The sequence below is a fragment of the Strigops habroptila genome, chromosome Z, assembly GCF_004027225.2.
Source record: "Strigops habroptila isolate Jane chromosome Z, bStrHab1.2.pri, whole genome shotgun sequence".
NCBI lineage: Eukaryota > Metazoa > Chordata > Aves > Psittaciformes > Psittacidae > Strigops > Strigops habroptila.
The window spans coordinates 21205159-21231103 of record NC_044302.2 but is presented as its reverse complement, the minus strand read 5'-3'; the positions used below and the strand labels follow the sequence as shown (position 1 = coordinate 21231103).

The 25945-nt window shown below is 47.8% G+C and overlaps 2 protein-coding genes across 3 annotated transcripts; one reads left to right on the top strand and one right to left on the bottom strand.

The window, feature by feature from the left end:
• Nucleotides 1-311: 311 nt before the first annotated feature.
• THAP11 (THAP domain containing 11) lies at nt 312-3261 on the bottom strand. Its single transcript, XM_030471426.1, has one exon. It carries the CDS (start codon nt 3139-3141, stop codon nt 2425-2427), a length of 717 nt encoding a protein of 238 aa, XP_030327286.1. The 5' UTR covers nt 3142-3261; the 3' UTR covers nt 312-2424.
• Nucleotides 3262-3315: 54 nt separating this feature from the next.
• On the top strand, nt 3316-25826 carry CENPT (centromere protein T). 2 transcript variants are annotated; one of them, XM_030471424.1, is made up of 13 exons: nt 3316-3729; nt 4289-4409; nt 5583-5688; nt 8403-8536; nt 9955-9985; nt 11720-11853; nt 12331-12585; nt 14294-14362; nt 15118-15318; nt 18525-18615; nt 19420-19587; nt 20270-20374; nt 25742-25826. In XM_030471424.1, exons 1-13 carry the CDS (start codon nt 3415-3417, stop codon nt 25800-25802), a joined length of 1791 nt encoding a protein of 596 aa, XP_030327284.1. In that variant the 5' UTR covers nt 3316-3414; the 3' UTR covers nt 25803-25826. The 2 variants fall into 2 exon arrangements, with proteins under 2 accessions (XP_030327284.1, XP_030327283.1); XM_030471423.1 differs by lacking the exon at nt 25742-25826 and adding an exon at nt 21864-25734.
• The last annotated feature ends 119 nt before the right edge of the window (nt 25827-25945 follow it).

Genomic DNA, 25945 nt, shown 5'->3' with positions numbered 1-25945 from the left:
GTCCCGCCAGCCAGAGCACTGCAGGGAAGCTCAAATCTCTCCTGGCTGTTCAGCACTCCCCTGCCCCAGCAGTAATTTGCTCATCAAATCAGCTCCAACCCCTGCATAGGCAGGCAGTTAACACACTGACAGACTTTAAAGTGGTCTTCCTCACCCTACGCGAAGGTGAAGCTGTTCATGCTGTTGCAGCTGTGGAGTTCATGAGGAATGCAAAAACATTGCAAAAGAGAAGACAAGCCACAGCCACCAACCTTTGAGAAATATGTATATGTATATATACATATATATACACACACAGCATAGAAACAGGAGACATAACAAAACAAAATATACTTTATTAAAATTAAGCATGTTAGCACCTCAGTGTAACCTGGAGAAGTCAGAGTCCAGCAGTTAACCAGTCCAGCAGGGCCGAAGGGCTGAACATCCTGAAGTGCATTCCAATGGTAGAAAAAGTACCACAAGTGTTGTGCCACACACATTCTCAAGAAGCTAGGACATACAACTGGTCTCATTTGTGAGGAGAGAGGTTGTGCTGCCTGTTGTCCTGATGGGAGCATATAGATCTGCTGGACTAATTACATATGTGAAATCAGATGGTGTATCAGGTACCTGCTTTCCGTACAAAACCAACCAAAACAACCCAAACCAACCAACTAACCCAAAATATCACTGCTTTACTTGACTCACAGGAAAATCAGGATATCAGGGAACTGAAGTTAAGAGCTACATATCAGATCAAATAAATTAAAATGAAATAATGGCAAATACTTAGTACATAAAGAGATGTGTAGTATCCTTACAGTTGATCATCCGACTCGGAACACACGTTAATAGAAAAATGAGCCATGCATCACATAGCAGGCTGTGACAACCAACACCTGTAGCTGATCGGGCTGCACCATCACTAGACCAAATACCACTGTGCCCCTTTCTTCGGTCAGAAAACAACCCACAGTTGTAAAGCTACATTAGCCAGGGTTACAAAGCTTACAATATTTTCAGACTAAAGAGAACTTCTTACATTTAGAAAATACTTCTAGAAAATTTAGCAAAACTGGCGTCCCGACCTCGTGAGTGTAACGTGCTCTGGTCATGGGAGAAAGACCTCACAGGGCTGGGGGCCTCTGGCCATTCCTCCCTCCAGTGCAATTATGGGCACGCTGTGGTGAACTGCACTTGTTCTCAACACCCACCCGTAGCAAAGCCATACCCCCTATGTACACACTGCCACTGAGCTATGGAGGTGCACCAGATGCCCCCTCCTCCTCTTCTGAAGTGCTGAGGTACCTGTTCCACCAGCTAACCAGTAGTGTGTATTCAAGCCCAAAGAGTGGCCTTGCTGCCCTCATTCCACCTTCTTTCTAGCCAATGTTGATTTGGTTTCCTGTTTCTGAAAGTGAGGGGACTAACATTGGCTAGAACCAGAAACTACACAATCATTCCACATGGTTTGTTACAATACTCTTAAATCTCAGTTTAGAATACACAAGCACGTTTCAGTAAGGTCTTGCCTAATGTACAGATTATTAGTCATGCCGACTAGTTTAGGATTAGATAGCAAGGGTTTGCAAGCACCGCAGATAAACTCGCTTTGCTTCTGTTCCATCCTGAACGAAAGCCAATATTTCAATCTCAACGTGTTACAAAGCCTCCGTTTCATGAGGAGTTCTTAAGCTGATGAGATAAAACTACAGCTGTCAAATGCTGCCGGACTCTTTGTACCAGATTGTAATCCTTACTAGTGTCGAGACATCTGTAACAAATATGTGTGCACTGCAGAGAAAGCAGAAACTACATAGGACAAGAGCACTCTTTAACCTAGGGATTCTTTCACTCTAGAAACAGCAGTCTTTTATGGCATCAGTAATTTACTGAAGAAACACATCACCCTGAGAGGGTTTCTAAAGCTTTCCTCATGCCTCTGCTATGCAAGGCCAAACACGACATCCTTGTCCATTCCTGTGAAGGGCTTGGCGCCAACCATGCTTCCAGCTGCGCCTTCTCCAGGGTAGTGTTGCTGCTACCTCACTTAACACGGGGGAGTTTATTTGCTGAAAACCGACACCCTACTTCCACTTGGTGGTGACACGGGTCCCATCCGCACCAGGAGAAGCGCTTTCTGCCGCTGTCGGCAGGGAGGGTGCTGATGGGCCCGCTGTAGGCGGGACGCCGGCAGGCGCCCGCAGTGCTAAGCTCGGGGCGAACGGTAACGGGGCTCGGCACTGAGCTGACAGCGGCGGCCCCGTCTAGGAAGGGGAATCCCTATGGCGCGGGTATGCTTCGGTGAGCGACAGGAGGAACCGGGCAGAGAGGGCCGGGGAGGGGGGGCCGCAGCCGGCCCCGGCCCCGCTCTGCCCGGGCACCTCCTCGAGGGCGGCGGAGGCTCTGGGGTGCAGAGACCCGCGCCGGGCGCCAGCAGCCTCAGAGCCCGTGGCGCTTGCGGGTCCCGGCGCTGGCGGCGTGGAGCAGCCGATCCTTCTCGCGGATCTCCTCACGAAGCTGGGCCTCGGCCAGGCGCAGGCGGCGGATGCTGCCCTTCATCTCCTTCATCTTCACCTCCAGCAGCGCGATGATGTCTCGCTGTTCGTTCAGCTTCCTCAGCAGCTCCTCGGACGTGGTGCCCGACGACAGCGAGTACGAGTGGTCCGGGGGGCCACCCTCCAACGGGCCCTCCTCCCCCGCCGCCGGTAGCCTCCCGGGGCCGGGGCCCACGGTGGCCCCGGGCTCGAGCTCCACCTGCACCGTCAGGTCGATGGGCTTCACGTCCTCGGCCGCGCCCCCTACCGGGACCGCGACGGCAGCAGCGGTGCCCTGCGCGGCGGCGGCGGCGGCGGCGGCGGCGGGGCGGAGGCGGCGGGCGGCCCGCTGCGCCTTGCGCTCGTTGACGCCGCGCAGCGGGAAGATGGTGGGAACCCGCACTAGGTAGGACTTGCGGCCGCCCTGGAAGTGCTCGCTGCAGACGCGGTGGCCCGTGGTGGGCTGGAAGGTGCTGAAGCAGCCGCTGACGCCCGCTCGGGAGACGTTCTTCAGCCAGAGGCGCCGCAGCTCCTCGTCCTTGGGGAAGGTGTAGAAGTGCAGCGCCTTGTCGCGGTGCGAGTTGTTGTAGCAGCCCGGCACGCAGCAGGTGAAGCCCGGCATGGCGGGGCGCGGGGGAACGGCCGCGGGGGGGGCCCCCGCCGAACTACAGCTCCCACAAGGCCAACCGCGGCCTCTCGCCGCCGGCCGACGCCGCCCGCCGCGGCCGCACCGGAACTACGCGGACCACAATGCACCGCGGCGGCAGTGCCGAGCCGGAACTACCCGCCCCACACTGCGCTGCGCCCCCGCCCCAGCCAAGGCCCCGGCCGCTCCCGTGAGGCGCCGCGCGCGCGGGCCGTTAGACTGCGGTGACTGACCGCCGGGGCGGGTGCCATGTCTGTCCGCCGCGCCACCACCGGAGCGGGCGCCGTGCCCGCCCGCCGCTCATCCGCCCGCCGCGCCACCACCGGAGCGGGCGCCGTGCCCGCCCGCCGCTCATCCGCCCGCCCCGCCACCACCGGGGCGGGCGCTGTGCCCGCCCGCCGCTCATCCGCCCGCCGCGCCACCACCGGAGCGGCCGCCGTGCCCGCTCGCCGCTCGACCACCGGAGCGGCTGCTATGCCCGCCCGCCGCTCGACCACCGGAGCGGTCTCCTTGTCCGACCGCCGCTTGCGCGTCCGCCGCTCGACCACTGGAGCGGCCGCCGAGGTATTGGATGGGGCCGGTACACTGCGGGAGGGGGGAAGAGGGGAGAAAGCCGAGCTGGGACCGGCCGGCCCGCGCTGCCCGCCCCTTCCCGCTTGGTCCGAGGGAGGAGCGAGGCCCCCGGGGCCGGTCCGGGGAACACGGTGTGCTCCTTGTCCGTTTAAACGTGTAAAATGGGCCGAAGACCCTGAATTCTGCGCTTGTCGAGTAGCCAGGGCCCTGAGAGCCTTGCACCTCCGTTATGGGTGTGTTCTGATCCCCTTTTTTGCGGCGTTCTAGTGAGGGGCCGTGGGCCGTGCCCTCAAATCCCTCAGGCCTTGGTCCCCCATGAGGGTGGTGCATCACTCTGAATCCTCTCCTGTTCAAAACCAAAGCGCCAGTACTGTTCAAAAAGCAAATGTGTTTCGTTGTCTCAACTTGTTTGGAAAATTGGAAGATGTCTTGTGTTACCTAGCTTAGATTGTTAACCGAGGAAGGATGACAAATGCTCTTGGTGCTAAGGGTCATCTTTAGTGATGAAAATACAACTTTTGAGTTGTGTTTGTCTGATGTCTCTCTTTAGGCCAAATCTGATCCAGAAAACAGGAATTTGGGCAGAACCTCAGTGAGGCTGAGGCGACTGGTATTCCCTGATCTTATCGATGACACACCACGGACTTTGATCAAGAAAATCATCCGCATCTGTAAGTATCCTTTATTTTCAGGAAAGCAGAGAGGAGAAGGAGAATATCTTGGTGGAGTTGAGAATGGATGTTTCTCTGTAGCCTGTTCTTACCCTGTTATGTAGAACAGAAGTCCTGACCATTGTATGGCCAATGTGTGTGTGTCCTAGATTTGGCTGTAACAGTTATCTTTCTCCTTCCCAATAGCTGGTGCAGCGCTGTGTTTGGGCTTTAGTCTGAGAACAATGCTGGTAACACACTGATGGTTTAATTGTTGCTCAGCAGCACTTACCCTGACCAAGGACTTTTCAGTCTCATGCTCTGCCAGTGAGGAGGGGCATGGGAAGCCGGGAGGGAGCAGAGACAGGACACCTGACCCGAACTGACCAAAGGGGCTAGTTTCATACCACAGCCCATTATACCCAGTATAGAAACTGAGGGGAGTCACCTGGAAGGCCCAGATCACTGCTCGGGTCGGGCTGGGTATCGGTCGGTGGGTGGTGAGCAATTGTATTGGGCATCACTTGGGTTTATTAGGTTTTTTTCCCCTTTCTCTTTTAGTTGTATATTCTTTCCCCTTGTTACTTCCCTTATTATTAGTAGCAGTAGTTTCATGTTATACTTCAGTTATTAAACTATTCTTATCTCAACCCGTGGGGTTTACATTCTTCAGATTTTCCTCCCCATCCACTCTGGAGGCGGGGGCTGGAAGGGGAGGAGTGAGCAAGCAGCTGCATGGTGCTGAGTTACCGGCTGGGCTTGAACCACGACAGTGTGAAAGAGGAATCACTTCAGTGGCAGCTCAGTGAGGTCAGGCGATGCAGCTCTGTCACAAAGACCAGGTCTTGCACTGGTGAAGTCACATTCTTGAAAATCCTCTTCACTTACTGTAATTATCCTGGGACCAAGCACATAATCCTTGTGCTGTCTTTACCTTTAGGACCATGAGTAAATCAGAGGCACACGCTATCACAAACTCCAGCATGTAGGACTCTGCTGGCTTTGTCACTGTACAAGCCATCCTTCTGAGTAGAACCTAAGTAGTCTTCACCAGTTCTTTATTTTAACCGATTAACACATGTAACTTACAGAACATAGTGTAGGTTTGTCACTCTGCTGCGTTTTGGCATTCTTGCTGGATTGAATTGTGGAAAAAAAAAAAAAAAGAAAAATAATGTTTTGGTTTGTTGGCAGTTCCACCAGCTTCACCTGTGGTACCTGAGATATCAAAACATGAAGAACCAGAAACAGCAGCAGGAGAAGCTCAAGCAGAACTCCCAACTGGGAGGCTTTCCAAGATGTAAGTAATTGTTAACATTTTTACTTTGATTTTTTTACACTATAGCTGTAGTTCCTATGATGGGATTGGGGAACAGGATTTCTCTGCTTCTGTTTCAGTGATCAGAATTGCATTCCTTCCAGTGGGATATTCATAAATACCTCTCCAGCTTTGAAAGTCATGTAGGAATCACTGGAACTGAGAGACTGAGTAGCAAATACTGTGGGCTTGTCCTTAGTCCCCCTCCTTAAATACAGACTTCTAGTATCTTTTTGCAGTGGAAGTGCTGGTCAGGAGAATCATACAATCACAGACTGGTTTGGGTTGGAAGGGACATTAAAGCTCACCCAGTTCAGACCAGGTTGCTCCAAGCCCCATCCAACCTGGCCTTGAACACTGCCAGGGATGGGGCAGCCACAGCTTTTCTGGGCACCAGGAAGAACTTCTTCCCAAAATCTCATCTCAGTCTCCCCTCTGTCAGGTTAAAGCCATTCCCCCTTGTCCTGTCCCTACAGGCACTTGTCCAAAGCCCCTCTCCAGGTCTCTTTTAGCCCCTTTAGGCACTGGAGCTGCTCTAAGGTCTCCCCGGAGCCTTCTCTTCTCCAGACTGAACAAGCCCAGCTCTCTCAGCCTGTCAAGTCTGAAGGTCAGAAATCTCCTGGTGGGAACGTACTTTCCTCAGTTGTTTGTGACATACTGCAGTAGAAATCAGTAGAAGATCTCGAGGCTCCAGGCTGTGTGCTGGTGATGCTGGTGCTTAACAAGTGTCTGCCACGTCTTGTATTCAGAGCACAGGCTGCTGTAGCTTGATACAGTGTTACTTCTTCTTGGTTGTCCTTGTTTTGGGCTGCTCAGGGTAACTTCCTTCCTGTAGGGTAGTTTGGAGGTGAGGTTTGCCTGAAGCTCAGGTGCTTTTAGTCATTAGCTTCCATTAATATTTTAAGTTACTAGGCCTGGCTGAATTGGAGAGGCTAAAGTATGGTTTGTTGTTCCACTTCGTTGTAAAATAGAAGAAAGCCGGTAGTGGTGTTAAGTCTTAATTTGCTTTAACCACTTTTGTCACAACACTGGTGCCCATTTTTGCTTACTGCAAAACACACTAATCTAAATAATGTGATTTCCTTTGTCTTTGTAGCTAAACTCTTTAAATTGACCACAAGCAGCCTTAAATAAGGTCATGCAAAATACTATGTGAAGTTCTATCTGATTTTTTTAATAGAGGAAGAAACACCTGAGTTTTCCGTAAGTGTGGCAGCTTGTTTATTTGTTGGGTTTTTTTTTTCTTAAATCCCAAAAAGATGAGCAATATTATTTTAGTTTCTGCTTGATTTTGCTTGTTGTAGTTCTTGAACCTCTTTGAATGTGCTTCTCCTCAGCTTTTCTCAATTGCAAAGACAAGCCAGATGGATCCTTGCACGGTTCTATGTTCTGTATGTTAGCTAGTTTTTGAATGTAAACAGATGTAGACTTTTTGTTTCAAATCCTTCCTCACAACCTTCCTTTAGTTGATGTGGGCTTTCTTGCATTTGGACAGGCACTGCTTTCCTTAGCTGTAATAGCGCATTCCAGGAGAGAGATGAAATAAAAAAAAAAGAGCAATCTTTTCCCCAGTGCTTCACATCTGTTCCCTCTTACAAGCCAGTTAATTCTAACACTTTAGGCTTACATTGTAAGAAATGAAACTTAGCTACGCTTCTGAGTGGTAGAGAATGTGATTTGTAAGGGGAACAGACTTGTGAAGGCAATGGTCTTACCATTCTTGCTGTGTTGAAGCCACATTTGTTGCAGCAGAGAGTACAGAACACCCAGTACTGAGTGCGGGCTCTTGGCTGGAGGAGGGACACTCTGCTCTTCTTCTTCAGGACACCGGCTGCGGTGTTGGCAGCAGCTCACTGCCTGAACGTGACCTTCATGAGAGCGGGCTCTTGGAACTTCTCACTAAAGGGGGAAAACAACACAAAACTAACTTCCTGATCCTGACCCAGTGCCTGGCTGGGATATGACATGTCCATTCCATGTACCAGTGTGCTTTGTTATACCTACTGTTGTTTCATGATTATGGCTTTTTCATTTCATGCCTCTATGGATGCAGGAGAGGGACTCTCCATCAGTGACTGTAGTGATAGGACAAGCGGTGATGGCTTGAAACTTAAACAGGGGAGACTGAGATGAGATCTTAGGAAGAAGCTCTTCCCTGTGAGGGTGCTGAGGCCCTGGCACAGGTTGCCCAGAGAAGCTGTGGCTGCCCCATCCCTGGCAGTGTTCAAGGCCAGGTTGGACGGGGCTTGGAGCAACCTGCTCTAGTGGAAGGTGTCCCTGCCCGTGGCAGGGGGTTGGAACTGGGTGAGCTTTAATGTCCCTTCCAACACAAACCAGTCTGGGATTCTATGACTTTTGCTGTAATGATTGCCAAGCCTATTTGCTCCTGTGGCTGTTAGGAGGAGAATGCTATGGAGCTTGTTGAAAGTCCAAGCTTTTACTCTAGTCTGACTTTTCTGAACCTTGCTGTTTTGAATAGACACTCAAGTTTTGATTCTCTTAGTGAAATTTACTTTGACTTAGTAGGAAGGAATGACATGTTTCTGCATTTGCTGAGCTGATCATCACTTAGTTCCTTAATTCTACTGCAGCAAGGTCAAATAATTTTAATTTGCTTTTCATGGCATTTAGGGGCCTTCCTAGGGTAGCTAAGTGATGATGTAATCCTCTGTTAAAGGCTTGGTTTGTATTGGCAGGGAGGAAGTGCAGCTGTCAGATTTTATTCCTGAGGAGAGAGCTGTCTTCACATTCCGTATGAGTAAGGAGAGAGAGAAACTCAGCATTTCTGAATTTGAGAGAGCAGTAAGCAAACAACTTCTCCAGAACCAAGGTAAGGCCACAGCGAAAAATTACCTTGTTCAGCAGCACTGCATTTGCTGTCAGTGGATTTTCATCTGCTACAGTTTAGTTCTTAGTAGCTTCTCAGCTGAGCAATTGTATGTTTGGAAGCAAGATTGCAGCACCTTGTGCAAAAGGCATAGCAGTGAAGGGAAAGCCCTTCCTATCAAATTGAAAATAAACCTTTTTGAGCAACATTACAAGCTCTGCCTTGGTTGTAACTTCTTGACTCTTTTCTCAGCTGGGTGTTCTTTGAGTTTTGAAATATTTCCATGGAAAGCAATCCCTGTCTTCCCCTCAATTCCATAAACTTGAAAATACAGCAAGCTGCAGACTTCACTGCAGTTAAACAAGTTATAAAGTTCTTGTTTGGGGAAAAAAGGGTCTTGTAGTTTTATAAAAGAAATAATGTATTGGACTGAGTCTTCCATGTAAATATAAATATGCAAAATTTGGTAAATATAATTTTAATTTTAGTTGCAGTTTGACAGAGGCAGTTAAAACACCTCCCCTTAGTTTACATATCCTATTGGCAGTAGCAGCTGGAGTAGAATTCAGGGGTGGGATTCAACTCTAAATTAGAGACCTCCAGGCCAAATTGCAGATGCTCTGTACCTGTGTGTACATGAGGTAACTAGAGTCCTCCTGAAATTTAGAGAAGGTCTAGTCAGTGGAGTATGGAGAGTGATTCAGCTTACATTAAAGTAGACACCTACATTTGATTAATGGTGCTTGGCTGTAATGGCAACATAGACACCTGTGTTTGAATATTTTAATCTGGAGCTGAATCCCACCTTGACTCACCTGTAGTCAAAAAATCAACTTGTCTATCTTTAGCCTGGTACCCAGTCTGAACATGTTCTGGTAAAATGTGGGCAGGCCTGTAAAAGCAGACCACTGCATGGTGCAGTATTTTCTAGTATGAATGTGATTTTTGTCACTGCTCCCCAGATCTGCTTTTTGCAGATTTTTGGGAATTCATGAGTAGAACAAGTTTGTGTTACAGTTCCACCCACAATCTACTTCTAATGCTTCCAGATGCTTTAATGTTTGGTTTGTGTTGCTGCAGGGTGGCTGTGACTGAGGCCCTAGCCTAGCATCTTGCTATTAATGTAGTAAGATTCATATTATTGAGTGTGAGGGCATGTGCCATATTCAATTTTCTTTGAAATAACTGTTTTATTACCCTTTCAGAAGCTGATTATTAGAATTCTCATACACAGTTCTGAAATGCAGACAGGAATTTGTAAAGTGAACTCATCATCCAATTCTGTTTTCTCTAAAATGAAACTTCTGAGAATTGTAGCACACAGAAAGAGGACCATTGGGTTGCTCCAGTAGCCTGTGGTGTAGAGGGTAATTTCTCACCCACTGTGCTTTCTCAACTAACATATCACCAATGTTTTCTAGCTCTGTCAACACTGGACAGCACTATGGCTGGGTGAGTTGAAGCTAAAATGTCTTTACTCCTAGCTGTCCTAACTATAGCTGCCTTGCTTGGTCATTTCTGTAGTTGGGAAGAGCAGTATAGACACCTGGGTGCATGATGAAGACCTGTGTCAGTAATAATACAATCATATCCCCCTCCCCCCCCCGCCAGTGATGGCGTGTGAATGTGTCACACTACACACCTTGTGATTTTCAGAAACTGTGGTTCTGCCCTCTATGCTCAGGTTAGGCTAGCTCTTAGTGCTGCTATCTCTCCTCTTTTTACTTAGCAGGATCACCGCTTCTTTCCTTCTCATGTTTCCAAAAATAAATCAGTACATAGTATACCTTAGAATATTTAATTATCTTTGCCTGTTAATTGTCTGATCACATAAGTTGCATCTATGCAATCTTTAGTCTAACTTCCCCGGACTTTAAAAGCTTCTTAGCAAGTCAGAGAGCTGCTTTTGCTGTGTTGCCCATGTACTTTGCTAATGATCCTAGCCATGATTAGCATACTAATTCACTTTTCTCACTGCAGCCCTTTCCTGTGGCCCTATACAAGGTGACTGCACAGGGCTGCATTTTAAAAACCCATGCATTGAGATAAGAACAGTTTAATAATTGAAATAAAAATAAAATATAATAATACAATAATAATAGTGGGAAAGAGAGAGGAAGGTATGAACCCTCCCCACCCCAAACCTCAAGTGATGCACAGCACAGTTGCTCACCACCCGCTGACCGATCCCCAGCAGCAATCAGTGCCTCCTGGCCAACTCCCCCCAGTTTCTATCCCAAGCATGATGCTCTGTGGTATGGAATACCCCTTTGGGTAGTTTGGGTCAGGTGTCCCTCCTGGTTTCCTGTGCCCCTCCTCACTGGCATAGCATGAGCGACTGAAAAGTCCTTGATTGGGTTTAGTGCTCCTGAGCAACAACTAAACCCTCAGTGTGGTCAGCATTGTTCTCAGACTAAAGCCGAAACACAGCACTGCACCCGCTACTGGGAAGAAACTTAGCTCTGTCCCAGCTGAAACCAGGACAGCATCTAGCCCTTATTCCATGTCATTTGTGTCATGGCAGTGCACCACCACCTTTTCTGTCTTTCAACATAGGTATCTGTGAATCCTCTGAATCCCCTTTTTCATTGGGCTGCCTAGAGAGAGGGAAGGAAGGTAGCTGAGCATGACCAGTTTCTTTAAGGATGCAAAACATTTACAGTGAGGTACTTCTCTTCCCGTGCTTCGCAGGTTGCTATCTTAGCTCCTGTCTTAAAAAGTTACAGTGTGTTGGTAGCTGTACTTAGCTGTGAATACTGATACTAAGCAGCTTCCTAGACTTGGTCTGAAGTCCTCCTACAAGCTTGCTGTCATCTAGAGGACAGCTTTACTCTCAAAAGTTTATTTTCCCCTTTTTTTTCTTTTTGTTTTTTAAAACTTCTAAAATTCCTGAACCTTTTGTCAGATGTGTTGTTGCAGCCCTCTTGAGGCTCGAGGCTGTCAAACAGTCTGTTTCCTGGTCTCTCTGGTATACATCCTGATGTTATGTGATACCATGGAATTAAACCATTTGTTTGAAGTTGGCTGGTGTGTAATCTTCAAGGTTTTGGTTTGGAAATTTCTCCTAGCTAAGGGATTTGTGAAATGTCTCACTGTTAGTGGCACTATGTTTGTAATCGGAGAGTAAAAAGGAGTATGTAAGTTTGGAAAATTATTTTTTCCTTTCTCTTTTGACAAATTTCTTAGCATGTCTCCTGGATCCTTGGTCCAGCCAGACACTGTTGAAAGGAGAGGCCTGCTCCGGAGGCCAAAGAATCACAAACATGTTGACATAAAAGCTTTTGAAGACGAAGTGGAACAGTACATGCTGAGGAGAAAAGGTTTCTTTCATGTTCTTCCTTCTGTTTTGGGAGGGAGGGCCTCCTATAAGGCAGCTTGTAGAAGCAGTCTCTGAAGTGTGAGTCTGAAGTGTGGGTCTGTATTTTATAATTTAAAGGTTACTAGCACACTCACAGAAATCCAGTATAATTTGGGAAGCAAGATTAGAATGAGGCTCTGTATCTGTAGTTGCTTTGATTCTATGCGCTTAAGTATGTGCTTTACCTGGTTTGGTGATTTATACCAGGAATCATTTGGTATCATGTTTGTAACTGTGGGTACTGGGGAGATGGTTTGGTGGAGAAAGTTTGGGACACTAAAGTATGGTGATACTGTTTCAGTGTTTGATCTGTGGAGGATGATTAAAATTTGGTTGAATGACTTCAATTTTGTATTATGCAAGTCCTGGTAATAAATGTGTCTTCCTGTGACCTTAAACACTTTTTCACATAAAACGTGTTTTAAAACTTTCTAAACAGCACAGAGCTATCTTGTGGACTCAGAAATGTCATCGGGGATTCAAACAACCATGCTGACAAGCGTGGGTACAGACAAGAGAAAGACCCAAGTATATTCTCAGGACTTAATCCTTGATTGTGAGCATGTTGACAGTATGACTTCTGTATCTTCAAAACCGCCTGTGTCTGCAAACCCACCAGAAGATAAGCAGGATCATTCCCAGCGGACCAACCCAGTGGAGCAGCTCTCTGTTTCAGAAGAAGTGGCAGTTGGCAGTGAGTACTGTGAGTTAGGACTTGGGGTAATATCTGAAATCACAGGATGGTTGAGATAGGAAAGGACTTCTCGAGGTCATCTTCTCCAACCCCTCTGCTCCAGCAGGGCCACCCAGAGGAGGTTGCCCAGGACTCAGTCACCCTCACAGGGAAAAAGTGTTTCCTGGTGTTCAGAGCCTCCTGGGTTCGAGTCTGTGCCCGTTACTTCTTCTGGCACTGAGCACCACTAAAAAGAGCCTGGCTCGTCTACTTTACACTGTGAGTCAAAGCTCCTTACGCTTTCCATGAAGTATGGACAGCTGATGTTTCATTTAGGGTTTTTTATGATCCTTTATCAAAAGGGCCATGGTATTTAAAAAGTGGTTGGTGAATTCAGTACTGCTCAAGCCAGGAGAAAAGTTCTTGGCCTGGAAAGCTTAGAAATTAATTAATTCCTGTTGGACTGTTGCACCATACTCTGCTTCTGGAGGATTGTCTCTGGCATGCTGGAGGGAAAAGTTGTGTTGAAAGGACAAAAGAAGAGATCAATAAAAAAAAGTTGGTTGCTTTGAAAAGTCCAGTGGCAGGCACTGTTAGGACAAATGGATAGATAATGTGGAGGTAAGTGTGGAGGACATGGAATAGGGGACTGGATCAAATGAGAGGAAGAGGAGGAGGGTAAGAGCATAGCTGAAAGATGCTGGAGGTTGTAAGGCATTAAGGTCAAAAGTGAATGGTTACCTAGTTCTGCTATTTCATCAAAGGTAGCTGATGCCAGTGTTGCTCCACAGTTTGAACAGGAAAAATAGTTGCAAGGACTTTTCCAACTGTTTCCTAAGATTCAGTGTGAACTCCCTGAGCTGTTTCATGTAAAGGAGGAGTGTTTTCTTGTGTGTATTTCTCTCTCTGCTTGATTGTTTTTTTACTTACCAGGAAAGTGAAAAGAAAGTTTAAAAAGATTCTAGGGGCACATTAATGCTCTCAATTTCTAGCTGTTAATAGACCTCCTCTTTGCCATCCTGGAGGTCAAGTAAATGTTTGGGTCCACAGTCACTCGAAAGCCTAAGAGATCTTTCAGCAAGTCTTTGAGAGACGTTGTGTCCTGTATAATTGAACTCCTAGGTGTAAGTGATACAGAAGAAGAGATGGCTAAGACAGTGAACAGAGTGGAACAGAAGAGAATTTCAGAGAGGATAAGAAGTGCTTTCAGTGTTGGAAGGGAATGCAATGTTTTAATCTGATTAAAAGTAAGTTTTTCAGGTGACTTGCAGAGTGAAATCAGACTTAATTGAGCAGTAGATGCTGGAGATAATGTAATTGAAGTCTCATCAGAGAGAGACTGATGCTGTGAGCATTTCCAGACAAGCTTTCTTCAAAGGAGGCTGTGGGTTGCTCATGTGTTTTCCTGTCAGTATTTGCTCTGTTCACAGTGACTGCAAATGGAATATAGGTTCATATGTTTTGGTAGGTCCATAGTGCTGCTTATCTTCCCACAGGAAAGATGAATAGCTCCCTCCTGCTAAGGAACGCATCTGGCTAATCGCTCTTTTGGTTTGTATACATTCTAATGCTTCACTGTAATTATTTAAGCCATGTTGGCTGTTACCTTTCTCCAGTACTAACCAGCACCTTTTTCTCTTAAGACGAGAGCTTGAAAGTTGTCCTCTATTAAGTAATGAAGATCCAGTTTAGGATCCTTTTGAAGTCTTTTCCATTGTTACTTTTGCAGAAGGAACTCCTGCAGAAGAAGAGGGAATTGCAGAAGGCGGCGTTGAATACCAAGGCTCTCCCAAAGCTGGTGAGGACAACCTCTAATAGTGCATCTCTAATGCCAGAGACGTCTCAAAATGCATTATAGGCATCATTGCTGGGAGAGATACTTGTTAACTCTTTGCATTCTGGAATCTGGGCGAAATAGTGGGAAAATATCAAACTACTTTGAGCATTTTAAGCTGAAATATTGCATTCTGCTCAAATTTGCATTGGTAATAGTGTTTAGTGTTTACCAAAATTGCATTGGTAATAGTGTTTAGAAATATATAATTGCAGAAAGCATCTTCAGTTAAAATTTAGCAGTGGAAGTTCTATAATTAGGCAGAGATTGATAAAATGTGGAGACCTTCTGAGTGTGTTGGCAAATCAGGATCTCTCAGTTTACTTTTCCTGAATTGCTGGGCCTTCTGTGTTCAACATGCTGCATTAAGGCTTTGGTAAGAATTCTTTTGAGATAGAAGTACTTATTAAAGGGAGTTCATTTCCAAAGGAGCTCAGATAAAAACTGCACTTAAATCTCATGGGCTTCTCCACATTACCAACTGCTATTTTTATTTTTTTTTTCATTTGACACCTAGATGTAGCAGAGGGAAAAGATGAGGATTTTCAGTGCTTTAGCTTGTCTAGTTTAGTGTACCAGCACTTAATCCTTGAAGATAGGAATAGAATCGGTGGCAGTGTTGTCAGGAATGGAAAGTTGGGTTTTGTTCTTATGAGTGCTCTAAAATTTCGGCGGAGATACTTGTTTCAGTGATGTATTTTTCCTGTTTGGAAATGTAGAACGTGAGATTGCCCAAGGTATTGGAGGTGGAAGTCTGAGTAAACATTCTAATCCTACCTTCTCTGAAAACTCTGGGATGGAGCCGTTGAAGGAAGCTGTTGAACAAGCAGATGAACTAGAGGACCAGCCTATTTTGGTAGAATTGTATAATCTGGAAGAAAAGCCTTCTGAGATTGAAGCTGAAGACGCTGAGAATGAAGGTAAGTAGTACCTTCAGCAATAGCAGAGGCAGTTGGAGTCATTTTTCTGTTATTTCTCACTAGATTAAGGAACAACATAGGTTAATAACATTATTAACTGTTTAGTTCATCACATAGTCCAGGGGAAGCTGTTGGCTGCTGTTCCTAGGGCCAGATTGTTACTGGCTCATCAGGGACCTAGATCATCTTGTACTTTTTGAGGTGAAAGGAATGGAAGTGCACAAACAGACAAAACCGAGTGTAAAGTGGTTTTATAGAAGTGACATAGGGATATCTTCTGTTTTATTTCTTCTTTCCTGACTCCTAACTTCATACTGATTTCTTAATGTTTTAGCATGGAACTGCTGTTTCCACAGCCGTTCACAAGTCCAGACATGAAACCTAATTTAGAACCCCATATTTTGTATGTAGTTACAGATTTCCTTTGTAGTTACAGATTTCCTTTCTAGTTAACCAGAAGAGTAGGCTGGTTTTTGAGATAGCTGAAAGAAAGGTCTGTTCCTAAACAGTCCTTCAGACACTGCATCAGTCTGCTCTGTTGTCCCAAGACTGCTTATGCCCTTTGGAAGAACTCATACATCAGACTGAGTTCTCTTTGATCGAGGCCATGTTGAAGAATGGCCAGAGTGTGTTTTGTGCTGGTTTTGGCAGTGGTCTTAAAGTCTTTCAACGTACGATATACACCCTGACATAAAAACTGAACTAAAGATATCGTAAAAGAATCCCATTACCAGGATTTGAGGCATTGTGGGGAAATTCAGCTGTAATGAGATCAGGCCTGTATGTGTTTGTGCAGTGTGGAAGGCACAAAGATGACTATTTTGCTGGTACACTTCTGCCACAAGGAAAGCTGTCAGGGTTTTTAGGGTGTCTACAACAGTGTGTCAGTATGGTTGTCTTTAACACAGCTATATGAAGAGATGGAAAGGTCTCGAAGAGATCGCTGTTGGTAGGGTGGAACAAAAAGAGTAGCATCTCTTCCTGTTTAACATCTTTTGTCAGCAACGTGGACAGTGGCATCGAGCACCCTCAGCAAGTTTGCTGATGACGCTAAGCTGTACGGTGCAGTCGACACGCTGGAGGAAAGGGATGGCATCCAGAGGGACCTGGTCACGCTGGAGAGGTGGCCAATGCTAACCTTATGAAGTTCAGCAAAGCGAAGTGCAAGGTCCTGCCCTTGGGTCAGGGCAATCCGAGGTACAGCTACAGGATGGGCAGAGAAGTGGTTCAGAGCAGCCCGAGGAGAAGGACTTGGGGGTGTTGGTTGATGAGAAACTGAACATGAGCCGGCTTCAGTGTGCGCTTGAGCCCAGGAACCCCCCCTGTGCTGAGCAGCATCCCCAGCAGCGTGACCAGCAGATCGAGGGAGGTGATGCTGCCCTTCTACTCTGCTCTCATGAGACCCCACTTGGAGTACTGTGTGCAGTTCTGATGTCCTCAACATAAAAAGGCCATGGAGCTGTTGAAGCAAGCCCAAAGGAGGCCACAAGGATGATCAGGGTCTGGAGCACCTCCCTTACGAAGACAGGCTGAGAAAGATTGGGGCTGTTCAGCCTGGAGAAGAGTAGCTGTGTGGAGACCTCATAGCAGCCTTCCAGTATCTGAAGGGGGCCTACAAGGATGCCAGAGAGGGACTTTTCATCAGAGGCTGCAGCGATAGGACAAGGGATGATGGGTTTAAACTGAAACAGGGAAGTTCAGGTTAGATATAAGGAAGAAGTTCTTTACTGTGAGGGTGGTAAGGCACTGGAACAGGTTGCCCAAAGAAGTGGTGAATGCTCCATCCCTGACAGTGCTTAAAGCCAGGTTGGACAGGGCCTTGAGTGACATGGTCCAGTGTGAGGTGTCCCTGCCTATGTCAGGGGGTTGGAATTGGGTGATCTTATGGTCCTTACCAACCCAAACCATTTTATGATTCAATGATCTTACAGGTCTCACTGGACAAGGAGAGGAAGAAAAGATGAAATATTATGCACTTGTGTCATAAAACTTACTGTGGAAACCTCATCATATCTAATCTCTTCCTCTGTATCCTGCTCCCTCTCCCTCCAGTGCATGGTATTTCTTCAGAAGAAGCTAATGCAAGGGAGCAGGGTAGTTCACCCAGTCCTGCTTTCTCTTGGAGATTTCTGACCCTTTGAGTTGTGTGGTTTAACCATCAGTAGTACCTGAGGCCTCTAGTAACTGAACTTGTCTTCTATAACAGGGTAGGTGTCCTAGCTCTCAAGGGAGGGTTGTGAAGTTGGCACCGTTACCACATACACTAGATTCTTGAGCTGAGTTCGGCTTGGGAGGGAAACTGGAAGCAAGAAGCCCTCCATGGCTACTGCTGGTGTAGATAGGAAGCTGCTCAGTGTTTTAGTTCTGTTAACGTTATTTTCTTTCCTCCTCTCACTTGTGAAGAAATGAAGAAGTGCAAGAGTGAAGTTAGAGGATGCAAATTAGAGGAAACTGATGGGAGTAGTAGCAAAGAAGAGGTGAGGTGCTGAGTGTAACCTGAGCCTTAGCTGGAGGGAATTTATAAAAGTCTGTGAATATGGGAGAGATTTAGGTTAGATATAAGGAAGAAATTCTCTACTGTGAGAGTGGTGAGGCACTGGAACAGGCTGCCCAGAGAAGCTGTGGCTGCCCCATCCCTGGCAGTGTTCAAGGCCAGGCTGGACGGAGTCTTGGAGCAACCTGGTGTAGTGGAAGGTGTCCCTGCTCGTGGCAGGGGGTTGGAACTGGGTGATCTTTACGGTCCCTTCCAACCCAAACAAGTCTAGGATTCTGTGGTACTCATAGACTGGCCCCTGTAATGTGATTTTTGTTCCTCTGCTCATCCCTGCATTCAGGAGAATTTGCCACTGATTTAGCAGGATGGCAAGGAGGTAGCTTGCGGACTTTGAAGCTCTCTATGGGAAAAGAGGCAGCAGCTTCGGCAGCCTCAGTCCACACAGCCAACAGCCCCTGCAGCCTGGCCCTGTGCATATCCAGCACACGAGGGAAGCCACCAGCCTGTCTGGCAGCAGGCAGGGTGGGTGGCATTGCAGCAGGAAGCAGTTGTCCTCGTTCAGGGTGCTGTGGGGTCACAGCCTGGGCACAGGCAGTGTGGCACCAGAGCTGATGTGTGGAAAGCTGTCTGGGCTTCTGTCTGCTGCTATAGCACTGCCTGCTGAGGAGCTCTGAAAGTAGAGTCCAGTTCCTTAAGTACTTTTTGTCCACAGAGGATTTCATGAAGACACTCACATTTGTCTATGCTGCAGCCTACGAGCCACCACTGTTAACTCCATCACCTGCAAAACCTGCTGCTCCTGAGTAAGTATGAGCAACCTTCAGTGGTGGCCTGGTAAAAGTGTCTCTGGGAGGTGTGAGTGCCAGGGGTAGGGAGTTTAGCCCTGCTGGGTTGGTTGTTCTGTGCTTTATCAGCTGTAGCAGGGAGTAAAGAGTCCTGAAGTCTCTAGTTCAGCCACTGCTTTAGCAATTGAGTAAAGATCTATCAAGCAAATGTCATCAGAACCGCTAACAGCAGGGCCTGGAGAACTTTTCTAGCCCATGACTTCAGATTTTTGTTTATTGAAGTAGTAAACAGTAAAACCAAATTCTTGTGACCTTTCCTGCTGTGAACAAAGATGAATGATGCTTCCAGAGTTGCTGGATGATTGCTCTAATCATGAATCGTAAAATGTATTTATAAAATAGAAAAAGGAGTCCTTGATACTCTGCTGAAGTGGAACTATGTTATAACTTAGGAGAGTGGAATAGAGGTGACTTGTGGATGCCTCAGACTTTGTGCACTCCTGCAGGGTGAATATTCAGGGATGTGGTGAAAACTGCATTGGTGTACTGGAGAGAATTCTTGTTTGCCTACTGTCTGTTATGCTGACATGCTTACCTTGGGAAATTCAAGCTGGATTGCTTCTCCCAAGGTCATGATGCCATGTGAACTGTTCGCAGACTGAACTTCATGGGCATAAGGGATTTGAAGCATTGTGAGGGAGAAAGAATTAAGAGCTCAAAGTAGTTCTTAGCCCTTCCAATTCAGCATAAGGTTTGCCCAGACTCAGCACTGTGTTCTCTGTCTCTACCCTGTGTTTGTTCATTTGATGTGTGCATTTTCAGTTTGCCTCAAAGGCCTCCCCTGCAGCCGCAGCGGGCAAAGGCAGTTCCAAAGTGCTCACAGAGAAAACCATCTGAGCCTAAAATACCAAGTAGTTTGATAAAGAGCGTGTTTAAGCACTATGCGAAAATGCCAGTGGCCAGCAAATCGTTCAAAATTGTTGAAAAATGGTAAGTGGCAACAAACTGCTTCCATTCTCACTCGTTTTAGTCTTTTCCTTTTTTTTTTTTTTTTTTTCCTTCTCGTTCTCTCCTGAAATAACAAACCCATCAGGAGGGCTGCTGGCAAGCAGAGAGCCCTCCCTCTTCAGCTGGGGACAGTCACAGGAGCTCTGATCGAAAGGAGGACAGAAATGTGGCAGGTGGTGTTGGTCTCAGGGTGGCTCTGGAGAACTGTCCTTGTGCTGGGCAAGGTGAAGTTGTCCCACCTGTGTGCTGTTATATTGGGATGCCCATTTCTCAGCTTCTTGAATTCAGGGACCATGTTACCTTCATGAATAAGACCTGTGGGTTGTTTGAACAGCGTCACCGCAAGAGCCAACAGTCTGATCCTCAGTGCTGGTTTTCCCTTGGGCTTAACCTCTGTTCTTGCACATGTGGGCAGTTTGGAAAGGGTTCTGACTGCAGTTATGCAGCTCATTCACAGCTGTCTTGGCTGTAAAGTTCCAGGGCACCCAGGCTGAGAAGCCAAACTTTGTGGGCTGGAGAGTTTCTTCTCCTACAGTTTTCCGTGGCAGGCTGTGACCTGCACAGTGAGCAGGTCTGGTGCAGCTTGCCCTATAGAAGTGGGCGAGTAGCTGGTGCTCACACATTCCACAGCCTGACTTCGTTTCCTTCCTCAATCCTCCTTCAGTACCGAGAAATACTTCAAGCAGCTCTGCAATGATCTGGCAGCTTTCGCCAGCCATGCTGGGAGGAAGACAGTAGAGGTGTCTGATGTGGAAGTCCTCATGAGAAGGTAATGGGAGGGTTGTCTTTAACCTATAGTAGTCTTTGGTGGTGCTTTGATAGCCCAGTAAGGCAGTCATTGCCAGGGTGTGCACTTGCAGTTAAGTATTCCAGCAATAAGTGGGGTATCGTGTGATTTACTCTGCACAATGCCAATTGGCCTTTTGTCCCAGGAGGGAATTGGTGGACTTGGGTTTTTATATTCCACGATGACAGTGGTGGAGGGGCAAGAAGAAGTAGTGAGGGGTTGGGAGCACAAGTCATCTGAGAAACTAGTAGCAAGAGGAGAGGGATGTATGCAAGGGTGAAACAGTTATAGCTGCAAAATCGGTAGTGTCAGTCATATAAGCAGAGTAACAGCAAGCATCAGGTTGGGCTGCACCATTTGCATCCCTGAGTGACCTCTGCTAAAAGCACTTGCAATGGAAACAGTGTGAGCATTTCCACATGTCCTGCTCTCTGGTTCGATGACTTACTCTTCCAAACAACACCCCACTGTCCCTGCTGCTGCAACTGCTGGTACTTGGGGTTCAACCTGGCAGCTCCTCTGCAGAGCAGGAGAAGGAGCATCTGGCCTGGCAGGCTAGGGCTGGCCTCTCCTGGCAGTAGTGCTCCTTGGCCAGCAGGAGGGATGGTTCTCAGAGCCTCTTCACTGCTGCTCTTCCCTGGCGGCTCCCTCAGCTGTCCCATCTCATGACTGAACTGCTGTGACCAAAACACAGGGATGTGCTCTTGGCTTGGGAGCCCTCTTCAATTCAGTGTGGCCTAAAACAGTCATCGCTCATGTCAAGTCATCACTCCAGGTTGTTATTCCTTGGCTCCACTGGGAGGGTTTCAGATGGGATGGTAAAGGCATCCGAGGGATTGTGCAGGGCATGCTTGGTTGAGGGCATTGGTTTTGCATGGGCCTGTGTGATGCAGCTGGGGCTGTTGCTCAGAAATAATCACCTCTTGCCGTCCTGACCTGGAGATTCTTGTTTTCCCAGCTGACAGGCATGTACTGATGTTAGTATGAACAGGCTGAGGTTTTGTTGGCCAGGGTTGAGGATTCTGAACACATATTGTTTTACCTTTTTGTAGATGTCTAGGGGCTTTTGACAAGGGCCTGTATGGACAGTACAAGGGGGAATGACTTGATAGAGGAGAGATTGAGATGAGATTTTAGGAAGAAGCTCTTCCCTCTGAGGGTGGTGACACCCTGGCATATGTGTAGGTCCACATGCTGGCCCTCACCGTGGTGAACATGTAGCTCTGTGCGAGCTGCTGCAGTTACCCACTGTGTCCCTGTGTGTACAGGCGAGCCTGCGCACTGCACTGTGTGCAGGACCTTTGCCTCAGGAAGTCCCTGCAAGCAGGAGCCTGTATCTGTCACAGGCAGCCACAGCATTTCAGCTGTGAAATGCAAAATGGCCACTGCAAGAACGTTTATAAACTTTAGTCTGAGTAGAAACAGTTTTCATTAACGACTGTCTTCTCTGCTCTCCTCTTTCTGAACCAAGACAAAGGCTGGTGACAGACGAGATGCCACTGCATGTGCTGATTGAGCATCACCTCCCTCTGGAGTACAGGAAGCTCCTGATTCCAGTTGTTGTGAGTGGAAATAAAGTGATCCCTGAAATTAAATGCAGCAGCAGCCGCAGGGAGTGGAAAGATGCCTGATGGCTGTAGGTTGTTTCCTTTCACTGCTCTGTGCAATGGTTTTGCGCCAGTAACCAGCAGGGCAGTGAGTGGTCGACGTTCTCTGGAGATGATGATGTGCTGTGGCTGTCACCAACTGTTACCACAAGTAATTTGACTATCTTGAATTTTTTGTAACCTTTGAATATTTGTGCATCACTGATAAATAAAGTATGTATTCTGCACGATGCAAATGCTGCTTACGGAAGTGAGCTGAAAGGCTGCTGCATTTAAACTAACAGAGGGGAGATTGAGATGAGATCTTGGGAAGTTCTTCCCTGTGAGGGTGCTGAGGCCCTGGCACAGGTTGCCCAGAGAAGCTGTGGCTGCCCCATCCCTGGCAGTGTTCAAGGCCACGTTGGACGGGGTTGGAGCAACCTGGTCTAGTGGAAGGTGTCCCTGCCCATGGCAAGGGGTTGGAACTGGATGAGCTTTAAAGGTCCCTTCCAGCCCAAACCAGCCTGGGATTTTATGTGTTGGGATGTGGGAAGAGAAGCCAAGGAGAAAAAGGCTTTGGAATCAAGGCATGTGCATAAAAAAAATTTCAGTAGATGTTTCTCCCTGTCCAGCATGTTTGAGCTCCCCTGTCCCAGGCTTCTTGTGCACTGTTGAACTTTGCTTTACCTTGGATTGAACCTCCCTGGGAATAAAAGCCTGCCTACACTCTGTACAACATCTATAAGACCTTGATGGGTTTTAGTTTAGATGTGAAGAGAGAGTGAAATAACCATATCACAATGTCCACCTGCTAAAACAGGGGTAAATAAGCTGCCCTTTGCTGATCCAAGGCTGATGAAGGAAAGTGGCTGGGGACCACTGCAGGTCATATCTTGCCCTGCTGACCTGACCTCGGAGCCCTTATTTCTCTCTGTCCATTCACAACTTGCTCATCTCTATCCCAGCATAGGGAACATGAGGAAAAAATGAATTGGCCCTTAGGACTCAGCATATAACTCCAAGGTCAAAGTATGGTTGGAGGAGGATGAGCCCAGGTTTTGCTCATGCTGAAGGCTCCAGGGTGTGATGTGCTGCATATTGGGGTGACTATTGCACGTATTCCTGCTTTGTTGCTCTGTCCCTGGAAGAGACTGTGCTGAGAATGGGAACTGTGTACCTTCAGCTGTGTACCTTCCCTGTGGCACAGGGTGGGCCTTGCCTGTTGCCCAGGACCACAATATGTGTGCTCCCAGGTGAAGGGCATTATTGACTGTGGCTCTTCTCAGTTCTAGTTATTTAGGCAGATGCCTTTTTGTTTAAGAGAAAGTGTGGGGAGAATGAAGAGAGGATGTGTTCCGTTTAGATACTTTTTTCACACTGCAGTCCTATGGCATTTGCCCGAGGCTCAAAGTTTAAGGTGTCCTGGATGGATTCTTAAATGAAATACCAGTGATGCTCACTATGAAGCAGGAATTAATCTCCAGGTATCTGATTTGGAAGAGCTCTGGGTTGCCATCTTATGCAGCTTCATTTTTCCATTATGGTCTCATCAGCCAACCAACCAGTTCCATTTTCCTCATTGCAGGAGCATCTCTGATCCTAAAATGAACATGAGGGATTGTAGCAAAACTCAGCAAGCCCTGATCTGCCGGAGCTGCAGCAGCCTGGCGCTGGGTGGCTGTGCCCATCGTACGGGGCCTGTATCCTGTCAGCATGGGCTCGTGGGGCCATCCCACCTCTCCCTGATGTCTCCCAGGCTTATCCCGTGTTTGGTCCTGGCTGTGGAGATGGGAAGCAGCAGCTTCACCCTCAGGCATTGGGTGTTCCTGGAGCTCTTCCTGCATCGCCGCTGCATGGGCAGAGCTGGGGCTTCCCAGGCAAAGGTCTGCAGGAGTCTGCTGGCACAGCCGTGTCCCCTCTGGCGTTGCCCATAGGTGTTCCCTGGGCTGTGTCTTGTTCTCACTGTGCTGGGTGCTTTGTGTTGCTCCAGTCCACTCTTTGCCTGAGAAGGACTGTGTCCTCCCTGGGCACTGCCTGAGAGCACAGCAGAGCCAAAGCATCCCCTCGGGACAGCCCAGCACAGGGCTGATCCAAGCTGGAGGGTGAGTTTCAGGTGGGCGTTGTGGCTGTGGTAAGCCTGGAGGGCAGCAGCTGGTGCCATGGGGATGGAGCTGCTCTACTGAGAGGTCAGTGGGAGATGTGGGAGGGATGTGGGGTGGGAACCACATGCCTCAAACATGGAGGGTCCTGTGGGGATGGCTGTGCATGGGCAGCAGAGGAAATTACTCTTGGGACAGGGTGAGCGTTTGCTCAGATACAAAGCCAACCCAGCCAGACCCTTCTTGTGTCTTGTGTGTTTACCTTTCCCTCATATTATCTTTGTGTTACAAGAATAGTTTCTTAAGGGTGGCTTGTGGCAAATGTGCTGCACCGTCCTCATAACTCCAGGGATACTCCAGCTACTCCAGTAGCTGCCAGTGTGAGTGGTGATACTTCTTATCTTATCCAGCAGCTCTGCTCTGGCTTACTCTGCCCCAGGATTAGGGTTTTGTGGTTGGCTTATACCAACCAAAGTTCGGTTTGGGGTCAGATGGTTCAGCTGATTGGGCTGGAAACCGAATTTGGGAAGGGTGTAAGGAGGAGGAGGGCAAGGGCCAACTCTTTCTGCAGATACATAGGTTTAGATGAGCTAAAACCCATGCCAGCACGACGCCAGCAGCATCTCTCCCATGTCTCTGGCACTGAGTGAGGAGGAACTTGCTGCCTGTCAGTTCACGTGTCTCCTTGTGGAGCAGCTCCTCTGCTTGAAGACTCTCTAATGCTGCACATTGCTTTTCACTGCCTTTTACCTTGTTAGTTAAATCCTGAGCCCTTTAAGCTTTTGAAGGAAGCCAGCGAAGTTATTCCTGTTCAAACAAAGCTCCATCAGTTGAAGATAGGCAGCAAAAGGATCACCCTGATGGTCTGTGCTGCTGGAGCAGGACTGGAGGTGCAGCTGTTTGTGAGTGGGTTGGGCTGCAGCTCTTGGAGACCTCGGCTTTGGAGTGGGTAGAGCGAGGAGGGGCTGTGTGGTGCCTCCAGGGAGCACAGTGTTCTGTAGGAACACTGGAGAGGCTGGTCTTCAGCTCCATCTCTGGGTGGCCTGAAGAGCTCCCACAGAGGCAGAATGCAGGTGGCTAAGGAAGTGCAGATCCTGGTGCTGGGTGTTCCAGAGCTCACCCTGTGTGGGTGATGCCCAGCACCATCTTTCTGTCCTGGCACCTCAGGTGTGGGAGCAGGAGCTGGACATTTGCACTTTGGAACTTGAGCTCTGAGAGAGCTCCCAGAGAGGCAATACACATTACCTTTAGCCTCAGAATAACGCTGGTAATGCACTCAGGGTTTACTTATTGCTCAGTAGCACTTACTCCGATCAAGGACTTTTCAGTCGCTCATGCTATGCCAGTGAGGAGGGGCACAGGAAACCAGGAGGGACACCTGACCCAAACTACCCAAAGGGGTATTCCATACCACAGAGCATCATGCTCGGGATAGAAACCAGGGGGGAATTGGCCAGGAGGCACTGATTGCTGCTGGGGATCGGTCAGCGGGTGGTGAGCAACTGTGCTGTGCATCACTTGGGTTTTCTGAATTTTCATTTCTGGTTTTTTTTGTTGTTGTCACCCATTAGTATCATCAGCATTGTTATTGTTGATCTTATTTCTGTTAACATTACATTTTACTTTAATTTCCATTATTAAACTGTTCTTATCTCTGCCCACAGGTTTCACATTCTTCCAGTTCTTGTCCGCATCCTACTTGGGGTGGGAAAGGGGTGGCAGTGAGTGTGGTGCTTAGCTGCCAGCTGGTGTTAAACCATGACAGAAAGGGATCTTTCCCAAGGAGATCTTCCTGCACTTGGATAGGGTTGTGGCCTGGGACATTCAAACCTTGATGGAGGCACAAAGAGAAGCCTGCAGTACTGGAA

Bases quoted from the DNA above. Each gene is read 5' to 3' on its own strand.
- THAP11 (XM_030471426.1), bottom strand. From the start codon at position 3,141: ATGCCGGGCTTCACCTGCTGCGTGCCGGGCTGCTACAACAACTCGCAC.
- CENPT (XM_030471423.1), top strand. From the start codon at position 3,415: ATGTCTGTCCGCCGCGCCACCACCGGAGCGGGCGCCGTGCCCGCCCGC. The intron at 9,986-11,719 runs GTGAGTTGAAGC...CAAATTTCTTAG, and splicing joins CTGGACAGCACTATGGCTGG to CATGTCTCCTGGATCCTTGG. The intron at 20,375-21,863 runs GTAATGGGAGGG...TTCTGAACCAAG, and splicing joins GTGGAAGTCCTCATGAGAAG to ACAAAGGCTGGTGACAGACG.